A 27,174-nucleotide genomic window follows, 5' to 3' on the forward strand; every position below is an offset into this window, starting at 1 on the left:
CGCAAACGTGAGTTCTTCATGTTTTTTATTGAAAACAACGTAGTGCTGACGCCGTACGACGCCGTACGACATCGGTTTTTGCTTTCCAAAAAGGCGTGCGCGCTCCCGCGGCAGGGGGAACAAAATCTCACGGGGGAACCAAATCAAGCACAACACCGGAACTGTCTGAAAGGTTTAGGCTAAACCTGCTCAATTTTTACATGGCAATTTACAATGGCCTTACAATACCAGATATATAAAAAAAAAAGGCTTAACTATACATGTTTTTATTAAATATAAAAATAGCCTTACATGTTTATTTTTTTAATTTAAAAATTTATATGATCTTTTTAAATTAATAAAGTAATACTCTACAGGGTATATATATATCTTTTTTTTTTTTTTACAAAAAGTTCTTCCTATCCTATACATTTTTTTTTTTACTAAAAAAAAAGTAAGCGATAGACAGATTTGGCACACACACACACACTCCATTTGTAACAGCCCTCCGCTTTATTGAAATACATCGGAGTCAGGTTAATATGAGTTGTCCACTGAAGTGTGGCAGCCAGTTCCATATATTTTGTTTTGACCTTACACCTTAAATATTTTTTGTGCAAAAAGAATCTACATCACCTGTAGTGGGTTATCCTCAGTAAAACACCCAAACTGTTTAAAAAATAAGAGGAGGGGAAAGCAAATCCAAAGGAAAACAAACCAAAAACAAATGATTACATCTATTCCATGCAAAACTGTACAAATTATTACAAAGCAATCCTAGAAAACAACCAAAGTGTATTATGATATGAAAGAGCAAAATACAGAAGGTATCGTAGATAAGACCTCACTGAAATGCAAAGGCAATTGATTTATTGAACTTTTTCTCTCCACAGCAGCCCTATAACCATTTTTTAATCCACTTCTCCAATCACCATATTGCTTCCAACCTTTTCCTGAGTTAGTCTCTTTTCTTCGGGATTGTTTTCTTTAATTTGTACAACAACGGCCAATAAGAGGTCCTCCTCACTCTGGGGTAATACATTCCACATGCCAGGCGCTTGGGAGGTGCTTTCAATCAGAATCAAAATCGACTTTTGTTAGTAACGCAACGAAAAGGAAAACACACACGTGTGGAATAGTGTTTCAAAAAAAAAAGCTGAATGACGAGAAATGATCAAGTGAAGTACAGTTTGTTTCCCTGACAACCACACTTAAGAAGTGACAATAGCATATTAGAAGCACACTGTAGTGTTGTGAATATTCACATGGTAGTGTCACATTTGAGGACACTTTGCATCCACCAGTACAAGAAATAAAATAAAATAAAACAGTCAGCACTATGATAAGCGGATTGGGGTTGTGAGTGGGAGGCAAGTTTATAAACAATGATCTCCCTCAGTGTTGACATTCTTTTTCTCATAAATGAGTAGATGATCCAAACAAACATTGTTCAATACAAGCATGTTGCCTCTCTTTTTCCCCACCTCTTTTTTTTTTTTTTGGTTTCACACATGCACGCAAACATTTTGCTCCATTAACGTCTCGTCAGTGCGTATGCGGGTTCACCCAGATTTTCACTCAAATGCAAATCAATATGTTAGGGAGGGGGGAACAAAGTGTCATAAAATAAAACAAATTGAATTCAAATAAAAGTTTTAAAATTGACTTTGTGTGAATAAAACTCCAAATCATTCCAGAATAAAAGGAAAATAAAAGTGTAGTTCTCTATAGTATTTCCTTATCATATATTACTCTCTACTTTGAACCTATGTACATTATTGTGGTGGTTGGTCGAGGGGGGGCAAAGTGGACCCCTTTTGATGATTGGTCCAACGGACCGAAGATGAGTGATGACGTTTTATTTTGGAAGGGAAACGGATCGTAAAGTCACTCACTTAGTGGGAAGTTTAGTGTTAGCAAAGTCTGCAGCTTGGTTGGGAATGAGGGAGGGGGGGGGCCGGGCTGGGGCTAGGTGTTTTTCCGGCCGCCATGAGAAACGAATGCTTCTAATCTAAGATTGATAAATAAATTAAAATATTGTCCCCTAAAACCCCAAAAGGCTCCTATGTACAAATACAAATCTTTTTTTTTTTTCCTGTCTTTGCATCTGAATGAGGCAGAGAGGGGGCGTGTCGGTTGATGCTGAAGAGGAGGGAGATGTTTGATTCATATACCACTTCTCCACCCAAACAGGAAGAGGAAGGGGGGGTCGAGAGAGGTACAGTTGTGTGGGCCTGGGGGGGTCGTGTGCTGTCGCTGGGCTGCCGGGCTAGTGAGGGCGCGGTGGGTTGGTCAGGCGGGCCGGCTCATGTGTCCCAGCCCGTGCGGTCAGTGCTCTCCAAGGACAACGACTTGGTCTTGTGAGGCGAGGCCGGACTCGGGGGGCTGCTGAAGGTTGAGCTGTTGGAGGCTGTCGAGTGGCGAGGGGAGTCAGAATCCTGCAAAAGAAAAAAAAGAAAATAAATAAAGGGACGCCTTTACGTTGAGCTTTCATTTGGTTGGATTCCCTCTGTTGCCACGGTAACCGTACGCACATGGAGGACGATTATCCTAACACGTGATGGCAAGAAATGGAGGATAAAAATCGACAGCAGATCATTCATTCAGATGAGACAAACACTTTTGTTCTTATTCTAGATTTCATCGATGCTGTGCAATAGTTTTTCTTCCCCCATTTAGATCTTTTACCACAAACCAAGCATCAAGTCAAACAAGGAATTGTTCGTGAGCGTAACCACATAGCCAAAATATTATTCCAAATGTTTCAGAGACGGGAATTTGGGCCTTAATCTGAATATTGACTGCATGTAGCTCTTCATCTAATATTTTGTTGCGCAACCTTTTGAGGCGATCACCACACTCAAAACAGTTTGTGTAACTTTCAATGAGACTCCTGCACCTCTTAGCAAATCTTTTGGCCCACTTTTCATGCACAAGCTGTTCCAGCTGTTTGAAGGGAGTGAGTGTTTCCGCTTCTTCCACAGATGCTCAAGACAGCAGGATTTCCACCAGGGAGCATTGAAAACCACTTTTAGTCTAATGTTTGGGACTTTGGTCTGTTTTGGATCATTATCCTGTTGCAAGACATTTTATGCTCCGGCACTGAGGCCAAGCTTATGGAGACAGGGCAGTACATTTCTCTCGAGAAAACCTTGGAAGTCTTGAGATTTCATTGCCCCTGCACACATTCGAGTCTGGGGAAAGTCCGGAGAGCAGATCCGAAACAAAGTGAACGAGTCAAACATGGTTATGGCGGACGAGAAGTGCACTGCAGCCATTGGCTCGTGTTTAGTCGAAGTGGAAACAAACATGCTGCGTGATTGGCTGAGTGGGCAGTGATCAAAAGGGGAGGTGGAAGGTCAAGCTGAAATGCTCTGGTGAACGATGTGACGAGGCACCATTCCCTCGGAATGTCCAAATGTGGTGGGTGGGGGACATTTGTGAACTTGACACACATCCGATCACTGTGAGGATGCATGTACAATAACACACACTAACACACACACACACACGTCTTGTTGGGTGCTCTCGCTTGAGTGTCGGGGTGCGGGTTCGTCGCAGTTGTTGACATTACCTTCATCTTACTAAGCAAGGTCCTTAAAGCTCTTTTCAGATCGGGGGTCTTCTCCGACGGCGAAACTGCCTGCCACTGCAGAGGAGAGTTCAAACTCAGCGCCGCACCCACAGACAGCAGGCTGGGGTGGGAGAGGGCCAGCTAGCGGGAGGGGTGAAGGTGTGTGAGAGAGGAGAAATGGGGCGGTATGGGAGCGGGGCGGCTTCCGCCGTTTGGCTGCCATGAGGGTGACGGTGGAGAAGGGCAGGGGGGGGAGGAGGAATGGGGTGGGGCTTGTTTAGATGGGCGGGTTACCCATGACCAAACAACTACACCTGCACAATGAGGCGTGACATGACAGACTTTCCTTTCACAGAACAGGAAGTGACAATGTAGGCTACAACCCAGAACCGGATGGGGGGGCATCAGAAAGCTCCGCCAAATTGGGTGCTGCTGCTGCAGAACTATGACATCACAGGGTGCCGACCAATCAGGAGGTTGGAACATGAGGTAAAGCGCCTGCCGGGATGTTTGTGGCGGATGGGAGGGGGGGATGCGCAAGAACTATGATCGCATGCAAAGACATAATCTTGTTGTTGGGTGGACTATCTACTGTATGACAAGTTCTCCCTCGAGTTTGTTCACATGACCGCGGTATGCACTGACCTCTCTGTCAAACTGGGAGAGGGGAGCTTCCACACAGTCAATGCCGCCACCTGAGGACAAGGAGCTCTCGGAGGGCGACGTCATGGCTTGGCGCTTGGAGCTGTAGCTTCCGCCCGACAGCTCCCGACGCAGGGCGCTGCCATTCTGGGAGGCCGAGCCTGCGGGCACATGAAGGGAGAAAGAATTCAAAGGGAGATCCCGGGACCGCTTTGAAGCAGGAATGACTCGTCGCTCACGTATGCCAAGTCCACTGCTGGCGCTCATGGAGCGGCCCGGCTCGGCTCTGTTCTTGGTGATGGAAGGGATGCTGACGGAACCGCTGAAGCCTGCACGGCTCTCTTGGATGTGGACGTTCTATTTGAAGCAAACACGTTGAAAAAAAATAATGAGGCACAAACAGCAGCATGGAAAAAACAACATGCGTGTAAATTATGTGTTATGGATTATGTTCTGCGCGATTACACGAGTTGAAATACCATTGGCAAGTCTTTGAGTATCTGGATTCCATCCCCAGGTCCCATGTGGGCAACATGGTTAAAGTTTGTAGGGTTGGAGATCAGCTTGTTCCTCATCTCTGGATCCCGCAGCATCACTCTGCATTCACAAAACCATTTTTTTCCAAACTAAATAAAATCAACTAAACTAAATTAAAAGTGAGTGTGAATTAAAACAGAACATGAACGTTGGATTTCTGCCTGGTGAAGTTGAAGTACCTCCTCTGCTGAAGTCGTTCTTCTTCTGGCACCCTGAAGGAGAAGCGTCTCTTATTGGTCATGCTGCGTACCATCTGCTTCCTGCTGTTGTCTGACGTCTCCGGGACGACCAGCTCGTCGCCCTCTGAAAAATGACAACATTGTCCCGGCTGTGTTTAGATCGGTGACTACAAAGCACATACACACGGTTGCTAACAACATGATCAGTGTTGCCACAGACACATCTGCTGCTTTCTGATCTCCGTTCCAACACTGAATCAACAGTTCGAATCGAAAATCCAAGATGAACCCAACACAGAATTTGGGATTGGACTACTCACCAGCTGTTTTGTTTCTAAAATAGATGAGCCGCACTGTTTCCAGCCCCAACAGGTTTAGGGAGCCGTCGACGTTCAACGGTCGCACCTGTAGTCGGACAAGGATCGTCATCATTTTTCATTTGATCAAGTGCAAGCGTGTTTTTATTTTCTCCACAAGAGGGAGACAAAGGGCAGACTTTTACTGCCTGCTTCCAATTTGTTTTTGTTTGACAAGTAGCAACCAATCGAACCATTCATACTGCAAATGAATTGTCAAATATCTGATACACATTAGAAAAAGTCTGATTAGCTTTCATGCAATTTCCTCTTATGAGACGGATAAAATGTGTTATAGGTGCAGAAAAATCTGTATCACTTGAACCCATAAATTCAGCACAAGTAGTTTCAGATCATTACACGGACCTTCTTTAGCGGGATGGTCTGAATCCACTCCATGGTGTTGACATCAAACACATCAACTGCATTCTCACTGTACACTGACAGATAAGGGGCATTGTAGCCTAAAGGGGGTAAGAAAAAAAAAATGTTATTGGTTACACATTTCGGTCAAGGTCAAATCAACATCCAGTTCAACTTGGAAAATGCTTACAGGCGCCGTTTGGCACAGCAGGCCACATGAGCTCCTGCTGGCGTGACCTGCGACCTTGAGAGTCCACATACACGCCGATGGCACTGAAGCAGAGTAGCAACTCCTTGCTAGAGATCTCCACGGCACAAAGGGCATCCAGGTTCTGCTGAGGGATAAAAGCCAGGGTGTGGTCCTCGGGATGGAGCAGGCTAACTGGAGACACGTCGCCATGGACACTATGGGAGGAAAGCTTTGAGTCACACTCAACAGAAATGAGGAGGGCAAATTCTCAGCCGATCAAGTACCTGTAGCGGGTGAAGCCGGACTGGTAGCCCACATACAGCCGCTCATTAAGCAAACCCATCCATTGGACGAGCCCTGGAGCCTGCAGTTCCCGCAGCCGACGGTGGCGGACTTTGCTCTTGTTCACCTGAAGTGCAAGGAGGGCATGTTGGATTAAAAAAAAAAAAAAAAAAAAAAAAAAAAAAACGGAACACCAAGTGTGGTTGGTACAAACCTCGTAGCACATGATTTGCCTCTTCATGGCCACACAGAGACACGTGAGCGAGCCGTTACGAACAGGCCCGGAGACAATGGTTTGACAGCCTTTAGTCTCGCCGAGCTTGTAGGAGTCAATCTCGCGGCCATCCAGGGCCTGCGTGGGGAATAGTCGGACGTGGCGGTTCCGTCCGGAGATGACGGCCAGCAGCTGCTCCTGGGGGATCAGGTCAATGTGGTGCACCTTCTTATTGTCGCCCACTCGAATGATTTCTGAGGAGGGATGCGGAGTTGGAAGAGTTATAGAGAATTATATTAACCAACAATCGGTTTTGTCAAGTAAATTGACAGGTCTTACCATCTTTGGTGACGTGGATGACAAAGAGGCCTTCTTCGTTGCCGAGGGCGACGCGCTCATGATCTGAAAGCAAAATGGCGTATTGTTTGAGAACGCTATCGCTGATCTTGTTGGTTTTCCATGAATGCTATGCCGCTAAGATAAAAGACATGACTATAATTTGCACGTTGAATTCTCACCTATGATAGCAGCCGACTGCGTCGTCTTGATGAGCGGCAGCGTGCTGTCGTAAGCCTCCTTGGGGACGTAGACGAAACGCTCCTTGAGCTTGTTCTTCTTGAGGATACGGTGGAGCTCATTGAGAAGGCCCACCCATTTGTTTCTCTCCTGGTCAGTGTCGGCTAGAATCAAGATGGATGGCTTGTGGCTGCTGGAGGGGGAGAGCTGAGACGCCGTTACCTGTGGAACATATTGGAAAATTGTTTCTATTCTTTTATTTTGGTGGTTGATGCTAAAAAAAAATCCAAACAGTGAAGACAAATTAAGCAAAATTCTTATCATAATGCGGACAGGATGTATTAGGAAGAAAATGTCTTCATTAAATGAATTAAATTTGACACGGATAAATACAGATGAGAGGAACCCACTCTGAAGATGCACGGGATGTCTTTGCGGCTAGCGTGAATAACGTCGGAGGCCAAAACAGAGCTGACGGAAAACTCCTCGTCCCTGAATGAAACAAAGGAAAGACGAGGTCAAACGTGCAGCAGTACAACCATTTCAATCATATCTGTAATCCAAATATCAATTTCAACTACTTCAATTCTGATTCATCTTTCAGGCTTTTAAACAAGACATATTTTAGATGTATATATTTTCTTACCTCATATCTATGACCTGGCTCACAACTACACTCGGCTGTGTTGTCTTTCCTTCTCCAATTTCATAGAGAAAAAGTTTGAAGTCGCACACCACAGCCAAGGCCCTCTGCCAGCCCTTCTTCACTCCGGTTGGTTTAGGCACCTACAACCCAAATGTTATCATAAGGTGGACATCAACTAACTTTTACTAGGAGTAATTATTTCCGAGCTCACTTACCCTTACGTGCCCTTCGTATGCCGTCCCAATGCCCCTCTGAGGGTCGATCCCGAGCGGTCCTTTGGTCTGATCCTGCGGAACGGGACATACCGCTGGAGCCTTGTCTGCACATGTTACATGGCAGGAGAAGTTGCAGACTGGATGAGGAGAGAGCAGTAAACAGGTTAGATGTTTGTGGAAGCAATTTCACCCTACTCAGTAACATTTCATGCAATTTGCAAAGCTTTTACCTTCACAGGTGCAACCTTGGCGTATGAGTCCCACCATGAGAGAAGTGCACTGGTTGCATTTAGTGGGCGTGTTGAATGATTTCACCACAAACTGATGTGCTTTTGGCTATAATGAAAGGATAGAGACAGTTAAGATGCAATGCAGTTTTCAACTTGAACGTAACCGACAGTAGAATAAAAAAAATGGCTAACCTTAGGGGAAGAGCGACCGATACTGCCATATCCTCCTGAGCGCAAACTGGGGTTCTGGACTGCACGAGGAGAATGATCTATCAACTGCAGGATGAAGGACAAGGAAGAAGAGCAATGTGAAGAGTGAATACTGATTTTGTTTCCCCATATGCATCTAGCAATCATACAAGGGGAACAGTAAAATTCTTTATTTTTTTTCTTCATATGAATATGAATCTAGCTCACCTCTATGGGATCCATATCGCTGGCCATTGAGGGTGAACGTGAGCGGGACTTGCGGTGAGACTTCTGGTCATCTTCCCGGGATGGAGTGTTGGAGCTTGTGAAATTATCCATTGAGTCCACCTGATGAGAAAGATGAAAAAAAAAAATGATGATGAAGCAGAATGACAGAAATACAAGCATACTGGAAGTTCACCAAAATGTGCCCTCTTTAATTTGTAGGGAAAAGATTACCCGTCAGATTATTGAAAGGAAACAAAAAAAATCACTTCGGTCACTGATTCCATTATGATACACACTTTTATGGTCTATCTTCTAATTATAAAGAAAAGAAAAAAGCCCATGCTGATTGGCACCATATTGTACACCAGCTACCTTGCATGGCAATTCCCAAAGCAAACAAAGACCCATATAAGAAAATAGGACAAGTCTAACATGCCTTTTAACACCACACCAGCTACAAAAAAAAAAGAAAAGAAGAAGAAGCATCATATCCCACCCTTGCCATGCAACTTTAATAGTCCACAGGACACCCGCACAAATGAAATAAAGGATACAAGCGGCTAAACAAGAGTGGTTGGTAAGTGGCTTACGCGTCTGCCTTTGCTAGCCGTGCCAACGGATGGTGAGCGCTTCGGCGGCAGAAGAGGTGGCAGAGACAGAAGTGAGTGACTATTAAAAACACATCTAAACATTTTCGATGATGCGTAATGGGCTTGGACTGAGGAACACAATGACGGAAGAGCAGGGAAAGTCTAATCAAGGTCTGCTTTTAGCTAAAAATATAAATATCTGGAAAATTGGGTGTTTATATCAACTCTTTGGTGGTAAAGTTCAAACCAATCCCCACAACGGGAAAGCCATCGTGGACAGAGTTCACTAACATACACTGACTAACTAGAACCGGGACTGCAACATGTCAATCACTACAAGGATTTCTACTTGGGAGTTGCATTTCCACTCAACACAAACAAAAAACGTCCATCTAACCAAGGAAACTTACGTCTTCCCAAAACTCAATTAAAGAAGATGAAGAAGAAGAATAAGAGTCCTGATGTACAAAAAAAAAAGGGACAAATGATGTAACGATGCAAATATGTAAAGATGAAAAAAAAAAAAAAACGTTCAATAAAGCCAATTAGAGTCGAGAACAAAATGGCGACCATTTTTGATGATCCGAGTGATATCAAAATGAATCCTTCACTGTATTTTATACATGTGAGCTGACAAACACTCACGTCGAACTGGTCAAGTGTTGAGGTGGGGGCATTGAGAAAAGCTAAGAAAGAATTCTGGGAATCCTGATGCTTGACACCTAAGAGACACAGAGCAAATAAATACAATGTTGGTTATGAAAGGGTGACTTCAACAAAATGAGTTGTTGCTAACTTCTCACAAGGGCTTTTACATAATCAAATGTCAATGGCATCTTTTTTCATTTCTAGCACAGAAAACAAATAGATTCAAAATACTGCATTTTTTTTAAAGTTTTTGTTTGAATGCTTTAACTGCACTTTGATTTTTTTTTTTTTTAACTGAATATGACATCATCCGCATCATATTGATCAATGTCTTTGTCATCATGACATCAAACGAACGTTGCTCATTTCCGTAAGAGATTTAACAATCGTATCCAAGCAGTTATGTTGACAAAGTGTAGCGGGCACCTCTGCGTAACCGCAGCTCCTCGTTCTCTTTCTTCAGCCTGTCGATTTCAGCCACGAGGTCCTGATTTCTACTCTCTATGTCCTGCAGTTTACTGGCGGGAGCGTGGAAAGACGAGCGTCATTTCACAAGTTGCGTATTTCTGAGAATTACTTGAAGAGAAAAAATAAGAATATACCATTCCGTGGAGATGTTGTTAGCCTTGACCTTATTCAGCTCATCCTGAATTCCCTGTTTGGCCCGGATCTCGGCATCTAAGGCAGACTGCAACTCCAGGCGAGCAGACATATCCAACTTGGCAAAGCGACGCATCTTCCAAGGCATGTCCTGCAGCACAAGAGAAGGAGGTCAAAAAAAAAAAAACATTGGATATGCTTCTAACATGTCAAGTAAGTACGGCTTTTACCGTAGCTCTCGCTCCCAGACTGGTATTTCTCAGGCCCTCCAGCTCTTCCGTCATCTTTGTGGCCAAAGCCTGCAGGTAACCGCGAGCATCTTTCTCATCACTCACCCTGGGGGGGAAAAAAACCAAACATATTTCATTACTAAAGTGATGATTAAAAGAAATGAACACAAAGAAATCGATGCTATACCGAGACATTCCACTAGGGGGCGACCGAAACAAGAGCGATGCAAATTCCAAACTTGCCCTTTAAATATGTGAGAATGCTAAGACTTTAGGCTTGTCCAACAGAGAGAGGCCAAGCAGCTGGCAAGGTGTCAGCTGCAAAGGGAAGTGATCTGAGTAAGAGGGAGGGTCAAACAGCTCATGATCCTCAGAGGTATGCAAAAAATGTAGCATTAACACGGTGAGGTGGAACCCAATACACCCACTGCACTTTTCGATGTGAAGCCAAGTTAGATGAAGTAGATCAAAGTGAAGCAGATACAAATTGGAGCTGCAGTCTTTATGCTAATACAGGACGTGAGGTCCCAGCTTGTTAGCTACCAACATGGCAGGGGGGAATTTATTTCTGCGGTAATAAGAATTCGCCCCAGAATGTAGTGCAGCACTATTTGCTCTGTCACAGAACAGTAGGGGTCCAACAGGTGTCCCTATGACACTCTTAGGGTGGTCCCACTTATGTCATTCAAGGAATTTTATCAACACAGGTGTCAACAGGAATTGTTTGCTAGTCATTCATTCGTGTGGCGGTCGTGGTGAACGATTTTCTCAGACCATCAGAATCTAACTCAGAATCGGCCCATGATGAAAAATGATTTCATTTGAATTTTCATTTATCCGTCAATCAGACAGACAAGTGTGGCTGAGGAGAGGAACATCACCGCTGCCTCTGAATGGAACCTATGGTCACAAGCGAATGTTGAGAAACGGTAGTTCACAAAGAGCACAGACTAGGTAGGTGAATTCATTTTCCCGTAAATGACGGACGGACAGACTCTTTTGTTTGGCTGTCTGGAGGGAACCACGTATCCATTGCCAGGTGTTGAGCAATTGGAAAAGTGAATTCCCGCTGAGCTTGGAAGACAGCAGTTTAAATAATCACTTTGCAAATTGTCTTTTGCTTTTCAACATGAACCAGCTCAATTAAAATTAGGTTCCTCTTTAAATGACCAGGGTTATTTTAAACTCTGATTTAAATTTATGTCACGGTGATTGCACAACACATTTGAGAACTAGCTCATTAGAATGACAATGCGTGTTTACGCTTTAAAGATGTAGGACTTATTTTTTGGGCCTGGTTAACCTGTTAGGCGAGTAAAAGAATCATTTCCCGAGTACAACAATGTGTGTTGCTCACCACTGGATGATTTCTGTGATCTGGGCCTCCCAGTGAGCAACACTCTCCTTTTTGTCAGCCAACTCTCTCATCTCTTCCTCGAGTTGCCGGTTGGAGACATTCAACTTCTCAAACATGCTTGTTATCTGAGGAAATGAACATGTGATGTCAAATGCAGTACAGAGGATTCTTTTAAATATCACTTTTTTTTTTTTAAAGCTAGGGAATCATAACTGGCACACGGATTAACAAAGGTCATATGTATGAAGCAAACTTCAAATAATGAACATCTGCTAGTGGATCTGACGAATAGGTGCTTGGCCTTGAAATGACTTCCAATTGGACATTTAAGTCCAAGTATTGTTGAAGGTCTTTGAAAATATTTCTGACTGCATTCCCAGCGACACACAAAGCACTCAACCCCATTACATTGTTTAAGATGTATCCTGAATTCTTTCATGTCTGTTGTGCAAGAGAATGTAACCATAGAGACGTAACAAATGGCAAACTGTTCCAGATAATGCTCACACTGATACAGTATAACGTCGACAGGCTTTTCCCAGCTCGGGTGAGGCAGTACCGTAAATTTTGGACTATAAGGGGCCACTTTTCTTAAATTACAGTACCTGGGGACAGCTAAGGTAACATTTTGAGGGTTTTTTTTAGATTCATTTTAAGGTTCAGAAAGGGATCTGAACCACTACAGTGAAAATTTCAGACACTTTTCTTCCAGGTGTCAAAATGCCTTACACACATAAGGCATTGAAAGTAGGGAGCCTTTTTCAACTTTCAAGAATCTTTTCCTAAATCAACAGAATCCAGATTGTCATTCCACTGCACAGCGGGCTATTGACTAGTGATTTCTTTGGCATCAGGAGCAAGTGGGTGGGGGTGGAAGAATGTGATGAAAACATTTGGGCTGATCCAGAAAGGTAACCTGAGGTCAGAGACTTGATTTATTTGTTTGAGACAGGTTGAGGAAATGTTTTTTAGTGCAAGATAAACTTTAATCTTTGTTAGTATTTTTTATTATTTCTGAAATATATCTTACCTTATCCAATTCACTGGATAGCTTTTTATTTTCTTCAGTAAGCAGAACTTCTTCCCTTTCATACTTTTGCTTGTAATCCGTCTCCAACTCTTCCCGCTCACATTGACTGTGGAGGAGAAAAAAACAGATTGTTAAAGTTGTGACACTGTAAAAAGCTTGGAATATTCTGACCCTGTAAAGTTAATTTAGAAATTAGTTTCTGGCGCAGTGACACTTGGACACCCAGCATGAGCCCCCTCTCATTTAAATGAGCAAAAGTAACTTAGTTTGTGTTATTCGAGCTATTTAAATGTTGAAATGTAACAAAGCTGTAACTAGAAGGAAGTATGACCAAATGTCATTTACTGTGAACAACATGTGCTGTGTTTTATAAACTTTCAACTTTGCCTGAACTTTCTCTAGGAGAATCTGACAACACCAAGGAAGACTGAAGTACACGGCGTCCGTTAGACTGTTAGCTAGCCGGTGGCTTGCGCGGTATGAAAAGCTCTGCCGGAGGTCCTCTCTAATGGTTCAAAGATTTGTACTTGTTTTCTAGTTATGGACTTAAAAAAAGATGTCTGGAGAAAAGAATACTCCCTAACAGTCTTGTAAAATCAGGCTTGTTTTTTTTGAAAGCCTTTGGCAAATTTTGGAATGCCAATATTTAGATCAAAATATGTGAATCTGCTGATGTCAGAGCCACACTATCCTTACTTGTTATTTTTACGCAATATTAACAAATGTATGAACACGAAAAATGTCTGCGAAATGAGAAACGCCGCTTGTGTTTCGTCCTGTCGAAGAAAGCCACGACATAATAAGGTAAGGGATTCGTTGGCCCAGAAGCTGCCACATCAAGAAACTGATCAACTGGATAGCAAGATGGATGAAGTCAATGAAAATTTCATACATGAAAAAAAAATTCTGTTTAAAGGACTTGCAACTCATTGCTTTTTACTTCTGTTTTGCACAACGTTCCAACTTGTATATGACTGGCACTAAATGTTCGCAATATGAGATGTCAGTTTGTACCACTGCCAAATTAAGGAAATTATGTCTGAATTGTTCACAGTATTTTAGTTGGGGAGAAAAAAAAGGGGCCACTCCAAGCCCAAAAGACTCTGAATCTGAGAGCTGTATTTTAAGTTTAACAAATGACAAAAGATTTAAGTAAGGCTTCATAGTGTTATTTCCCTTTAGACCCAAATTAACAATTTGGTTATCCCCTGGGACCCAAACATAAATTATACACAGAAAACAGGATTTATTACAACAGGAATCAATAATCCTCTGTTGTTCCTGCTTGATCAATATTGGCATATGGGGACGCAATTACAAAAAAAAAAAAAAAGCATGGATACAAAAAAAAATCTCTCTCACAACCAAGATGTGTAAAACTTGAGATCACCTGAGATCAAAATGAGTGGCTGCTACCAATGAGCTAACCAACTAGATTACATTGCACTCCATGCTGTTTTAAAACCAAATTTGGGATTAGCAGCTCCATTATGAAGTGTTTTAAATGAGAGTGAATGACTCCTAATCCTGATGAATGACTCATTAGAAACCAAAATGAAAACATCTGAGTGATCTTGTGTAATAGCTGCCCATTTCAAAAATAAATCTCCATATTTTACTCTCGCATGTGTGTAATTTACCAGACACAGGTTGGAACTATAAAGTATATGTAAAGATCACTTGTATTATTTCTCACTGAAACACAACATAAAACAAGTTTGCAAAACCAACAAACCTTCACAGCAATGGAAATGTGGACATGTTACAATGTTGTCACTTAAATAGAGGGGTAAATAATCCCACGACAGTGCACATAGAATATACGAAAAATAAGAAAAAAATGAAAGACCTCTCTCTTCGAGTCTTCTCGAGCTTGTCTTTGAGCATCAGCATTTCTTTCTGCATGTTGAGATGCTGGCTTTCGGCGTCACGTAGTTCCTGGCGCAAGTCGTTCAACTCGGTGTTGTGTTGGGCCTCTTGACGTGCCAGTTCCTCCTCGTGTATGTGGGTCTGCTTCTCCAGGTCACCCCGCAAACGGCCCATGGCCTGGAATTGGTTGGATGGAGTCGAGACAGCCAAAGAGCCAACTTGTTTTCCCTGGGGGAAAAAAAATGAAAGATGGGAGTTATAATAATGCTCCCCTCAAATAAAAAAGACTAGTAGAAATTCTTGGACTTTTTTTTTTTACACAACTCAGTTTACAGCAAAGTGAGCATCACTACTCAGCCCCTCCCTGACAGACTGCTTACCATTTGGATTATGCAATATAAAATGTCAGATGATGCCATTTCAAGGATGAGAAGATGGGTGATAGGGGATGTTTCGCTCCATTACCTTCAGCCTTTCGAGCTCCCCCTCCAGCTGCCGGGTGTACTGCTCATTACGTTCTTTCACCTTCCTCTCCTTAAGCGTTTCTGCCGTGCGCTCCTCCATTTTAGTCTCCATCTGATTAAACGGTTGAGTTTGTGTGAAGTATTTACAAAAATGTACTCAAGGGAATTATGATGAAGTACCTCTTTCATGGCCTTCTCTGCTTTGCGCACCTCAAGGCGCAGAGCCTCAATTTTCTGATTTTGGCTCTCCATGACCTCCACTTTGTCACGCAACTGGCGAGACAGTTGCTGCTTTTCCGATCTGTGGATTTGGTCACAGTATTCAGTCAAATTATAAAACCTGAGGGTGACTCAAAAGCTGTAATTGTTTTTAAGTTAAAAGAAACGAGTGTTAGGTCTTGTTTGAACATGAGGCTACTACACCTGAGGTCTGAGAGGTCCTTATTGAGGTCTGAAAACTCATTCACGGCCAGTTTTCTCTGACCCTGAGCTTCTTTCAGATCCTTTGACTGTGACTTCATCTTCTCATTGGATTCCACAAGGTCCTAGCCACAAACAAGAAAGGTAAACAACATAGTAAGGAGAGAAAACCATACCCCGGATACCATTGCGGTGAAGTTTTACCTTCAGCAAATCATCTTTCTCCCTTGTGAGACTTTTGATTTGTTTCTCTAACATCTTAATATGTTTGGAGGAGTCCTCTAGTTCTCGACGAGCCATCGACACATCTTCGAGCTGTTTTTCCAATTGGCCTGAGTCTGTCGTAGACATACGATGAGCTGATACATCGAACTAACTCAGCTCAAAATACCGTTCTTGTAAAGCATGAAGTCCTACCAGCAATTTGTTTCTTGAGGATGTCAATCTCGTTCTTTAGACTCCTGATCTCCCCCTCTTTGTTGCTACTCAAAAGGACTTCACCGGTTGGGCGCTGATGTGCTTGTACCGTCTTCGACAAATCTGCAATGTCAATAGATCCTTCAACATCTAGATTCTTCAGATCAAATGTCTGGAACAAGTGAGCACGGCTTGTTGTTTCCATCTTAGAGTATGATCTCCCGCCTCACCTTGAACTTTGCGGTTCAGCTCCAGTTTCTCCTGTTCCAGACGGTGGATCCTCCTCTCGTAGGCCTCTACGGCGAGGCTGTCCTTAAAGCTACGCTGGATGTCCGCGTCAACCTGTCCCTGACCCGTCTTGCCTGCCTCACCTGACAACTGCCGCAGGCAACCTCGATCGGAGATTGTGCTTAAGAGGAAGAAGAAAAAAAAAAAGAGAGTGGGTTCCAATGAGCATACTGTTTTGTTTTTTTAAATACACAAACAAGAGAATGCATGTATATGAAGTGGCTATAAATGTATTTTCTTCCAGAGTGAAAAGATTTACTATCACTTTTTAAACATAATCTCGTAGCCACAAAAAATACGCATCTACTGAGTTATCAGTAACACGGAAATCACAGGGACTAAAACTGTTTTCTGTGACTCTCAAAAGTCTGACTTTCTCATGAGAGTCAGAAGGTGTGGCTCCCTGAGATGTGTTAGGGCGCTTCTGGGTGGCAAGCGACTGCCGCCCTTCTGCCTCTGCTCAAAAATGACATTCTCTGCCTTGAGTTGGAGAAATGATTGACACATTGACTGGTACAATAATATTTGACCACAATGGTTGCCTCATGCAAAATTCGCTGAATTTGATTTCTATATTCGGAAAGATTAATAAAGCCGGGAACTTGATCCTTACGGGCCAAGTTATGTAAGAAGTTGAAAGTGGAACTGTTGGTTGGTAACAGTAACATTAATGCAAACTATGAGAGTCGAAAAATCAAGTGGTGGGAGAAGTGGAAGAAGGGAACGAGTGGAAAACACCATTATCAGTGAGCCTTGAAGAGATAAGGGTGGCTTTCCCACGGATAGTGAGAATGTGAATATCGGTAAATTAGGAAAGAAGTTTCAAAACAAAAAAAAAATAAACAATTTCACTTGTTGACTTACCATTTACCGGTGTAGGTGAAGCCCACAAAGGGCAAGTGGTGGCCAGAAAAAGCAGTGTGAGAGGGAGGGGGCATGGTCTCCTGTAAAAAAAAAAAAAAAAAAAGTCAAAAGATTATTTGGATAGTCGACTGGTCATCGATCATATGTAAATATCAGTTTTGTCACTTCGGCAAACAACTGCGGTCATGGAAAATATGTGTTCTTTATTTTAAAAAGCTTGGTACAACTAAAGCTATATTTGTTTGGTGGAACCGGTATTGACCTGTTTTATGATGTTTATATATGATTGTGCAAATTAAAATGGCGATACGCAGCCTTTTAATATTTCTACTTGCAAGTTTGAAATGGAACACATGATCATCGTGCTGCCATGAAATGCTAGTTCTATTTTGCAAGCTTACAAACTCCATTTCCGGCGGTTAGGCATGATACTGTTTTTCCGGTGACATCATGGCTAATTCGTATAACCGCAACAGCGCTTGTGCGACAGGGACAGAAAGGCAACTGTCGCACAAAAAGGCAGCTTTGAGAGAAAACAGTGTAAAAAAATAAAAATAACCGTGTTGATAATCAAATTACCCGCGACCCCCGTGGGGTCAAGCAGTACAGATATGGATGGAAAGATAACTAAATTTTTGATTGTGACAAATGTTGAAAGCACCAGATTACATTTAGGGATCATTTCTGATAACACTTACTGAGTTCTTGAGGGAGTCATCATCCACATCGAAGTTGGAGGTATCTGTGGGACTGCTGACCTCCGGGATGTAAGGTGCCTCACACAAGCGGATATTGTCCCAGTCAATGCCTGTATATTGATTGAGGGGACAGATAACCAATACACTTCAGAAGCTTCGAAAATGCAGCAATTATTTATTTATTTTTAATTCAGTAATGGTACTTTCCCAGAAGCTGTAATCTGCTTATGTCTAAAGCCGGCAAGATATTATTAGGGTAACATTACTGAAGAAATACTAACTATTGTTCATGCTTAAATTTAGAAATAAATTGTACCAGCAAAAAATGGATGCTGCTTGAAGTCTTGAATTCCGTTCTGTCCTATCCGGTACTCTCGACTGCAAATGAGCCGACGGACGAGATCCTTTGCTTCCTCTGAAACTGAATTTGTTATCTGTTGTGGGAACTGGAATCGCTCCTGGGGGGGAAAACAAAAACAAAAAAAAACATACATGATGTTTGTTTCTGACAAATTGACATTAAAATCCCAAAGTGGTATCCAGTCAAATCAGCTGACCTTGTGGTTCATGATCTTGCCATATGTTTCCACAAGGGACTCAGCATAGAAGGGGGTCTCTCCATACAGCATTTCATACATACAGACGCCCAGGGACCACCAATCACATTCAGGTCCATACTTGCCCTTCCCATCCTCCATAGCCTGGAGGATTTCTGGAGATATATAGTCTGGTGTCCCCACAGCCACAGAGGACTGGACCTGGAATGAGCAAAACAGGTCAATAGCCACAAGTCTTACACAAAGGAATAATATTCATTTAAAGAAGAACAATTAACAACAGCAGTAGCATCATGAATGCATACCGTTCCATCGTTCATGAGTTTGAGGCAGGAGCCAAAGTCAGCCAAGCGGATATGGCCATTCCTATCCAATAGGATGTTGTCGGGCTTTATATCCCTGAAGGAAGATTGAGGAAGCAAATTTTCAAGTAACGAAAAAAATCAAAAAGTGGAAATGCAATTTAAAAAAAAAAAAAAAAAAACATTGTGCAAGCCTATATAATGAGTTCATTGAGAAAGCAAACTGTCAAAAAAGTAATGAAAAAGGTGGAAATGCAATTAAAAAAGAAAAACAATAACATTGTCCAAGCCAATAATAAGAATTTATTTGAATAGAAAATTGTGTTAACATTGTTACATAAGTTCTACACACACTTTTTTTCTTACCCTACTACTAAAGACAGATTTATAATAATGTTTGTGGATTATGTCAAAAAGATTCATTGGAATACAGAGTAGAAGTTTCCACTACTGCAACCACCTCAATGATTTTTTTTTTCTTCACTTTTTTTTTGCATCAACTCAAGTTCCACTTTTCAAAATAGATTTGTGTTTTAACTGGGGAATTAGTCAGTTACTTCAAATGAAAACGATGAGTAATAAAAAGCCGCAAGACTACAACCGCAGGGAAACCGATTGTTCCTAAGTAAAATGAGTCACAACTGCAATCCTGAAATTCTTCAGCGCATGAATAATATATTGATCATCACAGATGCAAAATTTTGATAATCTGGTTTGTCTGCATTTACTTCAGTACATGTCTCGGTCATGTGATATAGTAGTAGACGTTCACTTGTGCTTTTACCCACATGACGAATAAAGGGTAATCCATCCGGATCTACAGCTTGGCCACTTCTACTAAACCAAGTATATGACTCCCAAGCTAATGTTACTTGAGGGTCTCCAGGCACAATTAGCTATTTTCCATGATGGCTTCTTTCAGTCCGGATTAGTGCAATCCTTTAAAAATTGACATTATCCAGCTGGAACTCACAACTATGAATAGTGCAGTGTTAAATATAGGCCTTGTCAATGTCTGACCATTCCATAGATTTCCTCAGAGAGTAGTGGCGGTCTCTCTGAAGACCTTGAAGCCACCCAACATGATTTCCAAATTGCATGCAAGCTTCCATAAGTGGATATCGTAAATAAAAGTTTTCTGACTTGAACCGTATACTAAAAGCTCTGGTGCAGCAGGATGTGAGCAAATTAAAATCCAATAAGATTGACGATCAGCGGTTACATTTTCCACAAAGTTCCGAATGTGTGCTGAAATTGGATGGTGAAGTTTGTATGAGACTGCGCTATGTGCATTTTGAGTTCGGGGGGGTTGATTGTTCCATTGGGAGCAAGTCTTCCATGCACATTTTTATTCCGCGCCAATTTACAACCCGAGCAATAAAACAACGTAGTGTTGCGTTCGCGGCACCGAGCTAACACAGCACACCCTAGCTTCCACGCATTGTAATGCTAACAGCAAATGCTAAGCTAATACTAGGCTCGTTAGTCCAGTTAATTGGGCAAGTGTGTCACAGGACTCCTGTGGTCTTAAGAGCAGCATGGAGACTAGAATAGAGGGAGGTAAGCTCTTCTAAGACACACCATCCATCTGCGAGGGCCATCTGGTTGCAGCCTGACAATAAACGTGCACGCGCACGAGCGCACATGCACAGACACAAACTCACAGAGGAAGCTGCATAGACAAGGATGTCTCACATGGATCTAGACAAGCAATTGTTCTGACTGGGTGACCTCTGGTACCGCTCGACACGGCGGGGGAACACTGACGCCAGTACTGCATTTGGCAGCGGGGGCAAATCTGACCATTCCGAACATTTATATGACACAAGAATAAATCTAGAAGAACATTCAGAAGAGGCATGTTGCCAGAAAGCGATTTTAAATATTCAGGTTGATATGCACGATCAGTCTTTAGACTTTCAAGTCATCATTTGAATTGTTTTCTTATTCCCAAGAGAGACTTGAAAAAAAAAAAAAAAAAAAAACCATTCAGAAAGAAATTCTATCGCAGATCAATGAGCCAGGAAGGGACACGTGGTCCAGATTTGACACACACAAAACTCCACAGTAGTCATATTTGACTCACAATGGATTACTATCACACAGGACATAGTATATTTCGTGACTAAAGGGCCTGGACTGATAGCCAACATTTGTCATCGGCACAGATCCCCTTCTATCTGTCCACACAGGGAAAGGCCTCCTCAGTACCAACCCCCACATCTCCTCTCATTTTGGCCGAATAGGCCTTTTTGCTTTCAAGCACACAAAGCCAAACTAGACAGATGCGGTGTTAGGCAGCGCTAAGCTATGGTGAATTCGGCCACTGAAACATTTGTCGGGCCCCTCTGTGAGGTCACTGAATACACAAGCGTGCATACACTTCCACTCTTTTTGTGCTTCGTTAAAATCAATATCGATCTAATACATTTTATGCCAACTTCCCGACGACAAAAGATAAAAAAAAAATAAAAAAACACTGAGGGGAATTTATTATTATTTTAATAATGGACATGACAGTAAATAAATAAATACAAACCTTTGAAATCAATCGATAATCGTGATTTCAATTTCATTCAAAATAATAGGGATTTTTAATTTTTTTTTGCCCAAGCTTTTATTCAACATGGCCGCCTGCTAAACAATAAACGGGACTGTTGATGATCCCTGGAGACTGTGACATCACCCACTCCATGTGTGATTACCCATGGGAATGCCGCCAGAATATCATTGATCTACTTTGGAACCAAAACCTTTCCGAGTGCAAATAGAAACTTAATAAAAAAATCTGTTTGGTGGCTGAAGACAGGGGATGTTTTTCTAATTAACAACCACTAAGGGCTTCTAATTTAAAGGGTGACTGCACTATCCTTTTCTTCCGTCATGCGAATAGGAAACAGGCTTAACCTCATATGTAGACGCACCACAACCGAGATGAAAACACACACCCTTGTTTTCACGTTGCCAAACACACAGATGTACACATTTTCTCAGATGGGACCAGCCAATAAAACACTCCTTGCTCAAGGGATGTGTCTGGTTGACTCCACCCTCTGGAAAAAAAAAATCAGATTCTCTCATGAGCGCATGGACATAAAATAGAGAAAGGGGGGAAGAGGTTGATGATGTATCAACACCACACCCACACACACCTCCCAGACCCCATCATTACTGTTCCAAACAGTCCACAAAGGATCTTCAATGGGAACAGTGTCTTCATGATCCTTTTCCTTGCACTCTTCCATGTCTGCTACTGTTAGCAACCCCCACAGCAGCGGCGAGATAACAACGTACAATTAGCGGCTCCCCGCTGACTTTCGTTATTCTCACATTCGTATCGACATTTTAATGTCCACTTCTTTCCCAACGTCACACCTTCAGACCTACCCGGGATATGATCACTTTATTATGATCACATTTTCTATAATTGACATCAAACTAATCCTGTGCCATTTGACAGTCCAGTGGAAGTTAATTTACTAGCAGCCCAATTTAGGCTTTGCTCACTAACAAGTGTTTACAAATTTAGCAGACAATTATTGCTTGGGTTCAAGAACCACGTTTCTTACCATCAAAACAGCTTTTTGTGTCGTCTCTCACACGACGTAATTGTCATTGGTAACTTTGTGGGCTTTTTTTTTGCTATAAATTACCCGTTCAGTATGGCTCCCAAGGACGTAAAAAGTTCAAGTACATGTGCATGGCGGGGGAAGAGAGAGAGAATTGGCGTGATTACACTTCATAAAACGTGCTTGCCTTTGTTTTTGAGGTTTTTGGAACGAATTAATGGAATTCCCATTCATTTCAATGGTGACGATGTATTTGAGATACTAGTCGTTTCACTAGTGTGGTAGGTCAAGGCACCACTTTTATCCAAGTAAAGAAGACATCAAAACTGAAACTTTTATAAGGGCCAGTAATTAATGTAGTTAAAGAATATACCCAATCTGCTTCTGGAATAAAAAATAAATAAAAGACAAGCTGGAAGATTCAGCTGTACTGGAATAACAAACCATGGCAACCCAAAACAACATGATAACACAATCAGCTTCTCATGTAAGCTTCAAATCTGTGAGATGACACGCGTGTCAAATTCCTGATGTGTGGGCACAGATTTGGAAACGGGTGGCGGGCTGGAGCATTCCACTTGGTGTTACTGGGGAACAAGCACTGCGCTAATAGCTGAGTGAAACACTTGAAATTGTCTCATGCCAAATGTCCCATGCAGCTGTCACTCACTATAGGGCAGAGGTACCCAACATGAGCCTGGCGAATGTTAGCCACTTATGTTTCTTATCCGACATGATTTTATGCTAATATTGACAAAGATGCCAGCGAGCATGGTAAGCGTACAAAGAATTTTGTGTGCAATTAAATATGTTGTTAAACATGTATATGAAAGTGCGAACTAATATTTCGACATTGGGTGTTGACATAGTATGATTGTATGATTGGGGTTATAACTTTCTGGCGGGACAGATGCACGAATAAAAAAAAAGAGGATCACTTTATGAACCTTCACAAACGATAGCCAACATGAGGGGCCGTGCCTCTCCCTTGCTCGAAATTCCGATCACGCCAAAGTAACAACTGCCATTGCAGTACAGGCCGGAATTGTTAGTACTGGACTTGCTGACAAGTTTTGCTTGAAGTTGTAACTTAACCAAGCTGTGAGGACTTTACTACAAAAACTATGTTTTTTGTTGTTAATTTGAGAATATTTTATTTATTGCCATATTATTTAAAAAAGATATTGCGAATGTTTGGTTTATGTAATAAAATTCTATTCTTCTATGGCTTTTGAAAATAGACCGCTTCATTTTTGGAACACAGTGAAGGCAGCAATGCATTCCGGCTGTAACATATTTTAATCTGTCCAATACACACTTTCAAGCCAAACTCTTTTCCCCCTTTGGAGAAGTTCAATTTGTCTCTCGGACTTTGACTCCAAATCAAATAATCACTGAGTTGGGTAGTTAAAGTATTGGTAATTACTAATTTGTAGGAGTCCAATTTAGAACTGAAAAAAGTAAGTGGGTCACCTGCGCAGTAATGTTTTGGAAATTAAAAGAGAATGAAAAGCTTCTAGTATACCTGTGAACGTAGTGAAGCTGGTGGATAGATTCGATAGCAAGCACCATTTCAGCCAGGTAGAATCTGGCCATATCCTCGGGCAGTCGGTCCTCGAATTTACTGAGCAACGTGAGCAGGTCACCACCCACATAGTAGTCCATGACCAGATACTAAAACAACATTAGAGCTTTGTCTTAATTACAGTGACATTGAACTTAGGACAGAAAAAAAAAAAAAGACAAAATATTCTAAAAACATTATATGGGACAGTTTTTTTTTTTTTTTCCCCGGAGGCCACTCTAGAGAAACAAGCCCTTCTCGCCAATTAGTAGAGAAGGAATCAGAGGAAATGAGTGCTGGAAAATATGCATAGAATTTTTTCTTTTCTATAATTAGGAAGGGCAGTATGTCTAGTCGAGAGTCTCGGGGAGTGTCTCGGCTAAAGTATTTGTTGTGAGAATGTGGGAAATGGAATGGCAAGCAGTCCCGGCATTTGAACTTGGGGTCAAGGAGAGAAAGACACAGATGACAGACGCTCTAAATGGCAAATGATGGCTATGGCATCAAAATTCAAAGCTATTACATTCATGCCAATTGGTACTGGTGTCAGCCTGATTTCCTACAATTCTTTGCCATGTTGTGCTTTGCTATAGAAAATAATGGTGCGGGTCACCAGCTGCCAGGTCACCTGACATACTGAAGAGATAAGCATTGTGTTCTAAACATAGATTGCTGAGTGAACCGGTGAAAGTCAGATGGGGCTGCTCAGTGCAATGAGAAAGCAAAAAATTATTACACGTGGATCTCCAAATATTTCCAGTTTGTCTTGCAGCCTACCAAATTGTTATCATCTTGGAAGGCATAGTGGAGAGTGGTAATCCACTGGGAGTCCCCGTTAACCAACACGTCTCGCTCCTCTCGAAAACATGCCGTCTAAAAACAAAAATTTGAAACTGTTAATATCATGACAGACACAATAAAACGAACGGATTTTTACCTCTGCTCGCTTCAGCATCTCCCATTTGTTCAGGATCTTCATGGCAAATACTTTGTCCGTATTTCGCACTTTCACGACGGCTACCTGTACACAAAGAAGATCGGTGATGGTGAATACAAAGTTTAGAAGGACCGTACAATTTTTGTTTTTAGTATTTAGCACACAAAGTGAAGTAACAGATTCGGTAGCGGTATGATTTTGAATTTCGATTTGCGTGGGACATGAAGTGGATCCAACGGTGAAAGTTAAGAGAGTTGAAATAGGATGACGTTCGTGGCGCTAAAACTAAAAGTCAGCAGCCACTTCATCGCAAAATTCTCCTTTCACTAACTGAATTAAGTCATACAAATATGTGGGAAAAATGACAGCAAGTGTCAGATGGCGGGAAAAGGCTGGCAAAGTTCAGAAAAGTGTGGGAGGGAAAACAGCTGGATACTTAAATATGATTCATAACTCGAAGGAAAGTCTCGTCCATGGACATGAAACTGCAAACCAATCAATTGCGAATGGGAACATTTTTACAGATGTGATATTTGGATGCAAGTTGCTAACCGCTGTTGACATGCACACAAATGGAAAAAGATAACTTTGAAAAAAAAAAAAAATCCACCAACATCTGCAAAATATCTCAACTAGCTTTTCTTGAAACTTTTATTTTATTTAGTCACTTTATATGTGTGGTGAACTTTTAACCATGTATGACAAAAAAAGAACTGAAGAGGAAAGAAGAATTTGCGACCCATACAAGCATGCGCACACAGAAACAAACAGAAGCTCATGCAAGAGAGTCTGTAGTCCATTAAAATGAGCTGGGGAATGTTGCTAATGCAATACAATGATAACATTCCTGCAGTGTTTGGATCCCTCCAAGGAGGCAGAGAGGAAGAAGAGGGGGGGAGCGCGGGTCTTGGCAACGTCTTGCTGTTTTTGTCTTCTCCTGTCACTTTACTAGCTTCTTGTTCTCCACCCCCAGCATTCTCCTCTTCATCTCTTTTCCGTAATTATTCATTCAAGGTACACATTGTGGCACTTTGTTTACTTATCGAACAGAAGGATAAGCAAGGAGTCGGCAACTGTGTGTTTTGGTTTTTAAACATGAATGAAAATTTCTTCAGGGTCTTTTGGCTCGGAGTCTTTGGGAAGAGAAACAATGGGATGTTCATGCAAAGGTCTGACTTTGCTTTGGAAAGAAACAACAACATGGCTGGCTCGACATTCTAGCAACAAAAAAGGAAGCAAAGTCAGCTTCTTGCAGAGAGAGGAGACTTTAAGGCAACTAGAAATATGAAATCATTCTGAGAAGCAGACAAATGAGCAGAATCACTCTGAGACATTCGCAGTCAACAGCACCGACTGCCAAAGACATGCTGCCAATATTCTGCAGAGACTGTCTTGTAGGATTATCTGGAATGAATTGATTCAACGATAAGAAAAACCTCAATTGTCAGTTTGGAGCTGCCTTTGGCGCAATATTTTTTTTTATGCAAGAGGATTGGCTGAGGGCCATGATAACTGTCCTTACAACATTCCCCTGCTTTGTCATAATCACCTGAAACCTATTAACAAATATCTTCTAACTTCCTTACATGCAAACTAGTGGTGTGAAAACAAAGCTTCAAATTTCAAAATATTTTTTAACACCTGTAGATGGAACTGGGCTGACTTGCCATTCCTTAATTGCATTTATTGAAACTAACAGTGACATCTAGAGGAGTTAAAAAATATAACAAGTGGTTCACGAAGCAAATTTGAAGCTTCATTTTACCATCACTACATTCCACGGACAAAATGTGGTATTTGGTGGTTAGTTTCACTGGTACTTTAATCTCGTAAAGTCAGAAATGTGAAAGTCCCTTTTTGCAAGTGGAGTCATGCTCAATCGGCAGTCACTGCAGCAGGAATGCAGAAGAAAGCAGCCCAAATATCAGACGTGGTGATTGTCTGTTATATCTCGGTAATCTCGGTATTCCTGTCTTTTACTTCTAAGCATTGTTTTCGGATCACATTGCAAAAAGTAGTGCCTCGAGGAACACGTTTTATATTTTGACGAGTCTCCTGTCAAAACAGACGAGTAGACAAAAAAAAACACTGGATTTGATGTGAGCGGGTTTAAATTGACGCATGACACTTGTTCCCTTAAGAAAAGTGAAGGGGGGGAAACCCAATGGCACGTTACCTCTCCGAAAGCTCCTCGTCCAATCACTTTGAGGATCTCAAAGTCTTCTTTGTGTAGCCGCATCTGCTTCACTTTGGATGTAAAAGGTTTCGCTAGAAAGAAAAAAGAAGAGAGATGGTTAAGTTCATTCCAATATGTCTCGAGTGACTTCCACAAGTAAGCAATTAAAATATACTTTTTAAAAATTAAATCAGCTTGCAAAAATGATCATTTCCTTTTGGAAAAACAATTTCAAATAATTCCCAGTGTAAATT

The 27,174-nt window shown here is 41.8% G+C and overlaps 1 protein-coding gene across 4 annotated transcripts in view; it reads right to left on the reverse strand.

Moving 5' to 3' along the window:
- Positions 1 to 469: 469 nt before the first annotated feature.
- Positions 470 to 27,174, reverse strand: part of LOC133146486 (serine/threonine-protein kinase MRCK alpha-like) — a 41,033-nt gene continuing 14,328 nt past the window's right edge. The window contains exons 2-43 of one of the 4 annotated variants that reach the window (XM_061270279.1): positions 26,921 to 27,012; positions 24,745 to 24,828; positions 24,585 to 24,680; positions 23,769 to 23,917; positions 18,678 to 18,771; positions 18,373 to 18,573; positions 18,132 to 18,273; positions 17,816 to 17,925; positions 17,118 to 17,197; positions 16,196 to 16,374; positions 15,966 to 16,088; positions 15,753 to 15,886; positions 15,552 to 15,673; positions 15,309 to 15,429; positions 15,130 to 15,240; positions 14,645 to 14,892; positions 12,796 to 12,901; positions 11,766 to 11,890; positions 10,409 to 10,514; positions 10,181 to 10,329; positions 10,005 to 10,096; positions 9,576 to 9,652; positions 8,931 to 8,969; positions 8,341 to 8,460; positions 8,116 to 8,199; positions 7,924 to 8,029; positions 7,694 to 7,830; positions 7,479 to 7,618; positions 7,243 to 7,324; positions 6,835 to 7,054; positions 6,656 to 6,718; positions 6,317 to 6,570; positions 6,105 to 6,229; positions 5,821 to 6,035; positions 5,634 to 5,731; positions 5,232 to 5,316; positions 4,912 to 5,035; positions 4,675 to 4,792; positions 4,435 to 4,552; positions 4,199 to 4,356; positions 3,554 to 3,628; positions 470 to 2,417 (exon numbers count right to left, since the gene is read on the reverse strand). In XM_061270279.1, coding sequence (XP_061126263.1) covers positions 2,286 to 2,417; positions 3,554 to 3,628; positions 4,199 to 4,356; positions 4,435 to 4,552; positions 4,675 to 4,792; positions 4,912 to 5,035; positions 5,232 to 5,316; positions 5,634 to 5,731; positions 5,821 to 6,035; positions 6,105 to 6,229; positions 6,317 to 6,570; positions 6,656 to 6,718; positions 6,835 to 7,054; positions 7,243 to 7,324; positions 7,479 to 7,618; positions 7,694 to 7,830; positions 7,924 to 8,029; positions 8,116 to 8,199; positions 8,341 to 8,460; positions 8,931 to 8,969; positions 9,576 to 9,652; positions 10,005 to 10,096; positions 10,181 to 10,329; positions 10,409 to 10,514; positions 11,766 to 11,890; positions 12,796 to 12,901; positions 14,645 to 14,892; positions 15,130 to 15,240; positions 15,309 to 15,429; positions 15,552 to 15,673; positions 15,753 to 15,886; positions 15,966 to 16,088; positions 16,196 to 16,374; positions 17,118 to 17,197; positions 17,816 to 17,925; positions 18,132 to 18,273; positions 18,373 to 18,573; positions 18,678 to 18,771; positions 23,769 to 23,917; positions 24,585 to 24,680; positions 24,745 to 24,828; positions 26,921 to 27,012 — 5,234 coding nt within the window. In that variant the 3' untranslated portion in view covers positions 470 to 2,285. The remainder of the gene's footprint in view (positions 2,418 to 3,553; positions 3,629 to 4,198; positions 4,357 to 4,434; positions 4,553 to 4,674; positions 4,793 to 4,911; positions 5,036 to 5,231; positions 5,317 to 5,633; positions 5,732 to 5,820; positions 6,036 to 6,104; positions 6,230 to 6,316; positions 6,571 to 6,655; positions 6,719 to 6,834; positions 7,055 to 7,242; positions 7,325 to 7,478; positions 7,619 to 7,693; positions 7,831 to 7,923; positions 8,030 to 8,115; positions 8,200 to 8,340; positions 8,461 to 8,930; positions 8,970 to 9,575; positions 9,653 to 10,004; positions 10,097 to 10,180; positions 10,330 to 10,408; positions 10,515 to 11,765; positions 11,891 to 12,795; positions 12,902 to 14,644; positions 14,893 to 15,129; positions 15,241 to 15,308; positions 15,430 to 15,551; positions 15,674 to 15,752; positions 15,887 to 15,965; positions 16,089 to 16,195; positions 16,375 to 17,117; positions 17,198 to 17,815; positions 17,926 to 18,131; positions 18,274 to 18,372; positions 18,574 to 18,677; positions 18,772 to 23,768; positions 23,918 to 24,584; positions 24,681 to 24,744; positions 24,829 to 26,920; positions 27,013 to 27,174) is intronic. The other 3 variants (XM_061270280.1, XM_061270281.1, XM_061270282.1) reach the window with 3 other exon arrangements.

Source organism: Syngnathus typhle, linkage group LG22, assembly GCF_033458585.1.
Source record: "Syngnathus typhle isolate RoL2023-S1 ecotype Sweden linkage group LG22, RoL_Styp_1.0, whole genome shotgun sequence".
NCBI classification, from domain to species: domain Eukaryota; kingdom Metazoa; phylum Chordata; class Actinopteri; order Syngnathiformes; family Syngnathidae; genus Syngnathus; species Syngnathus typhle.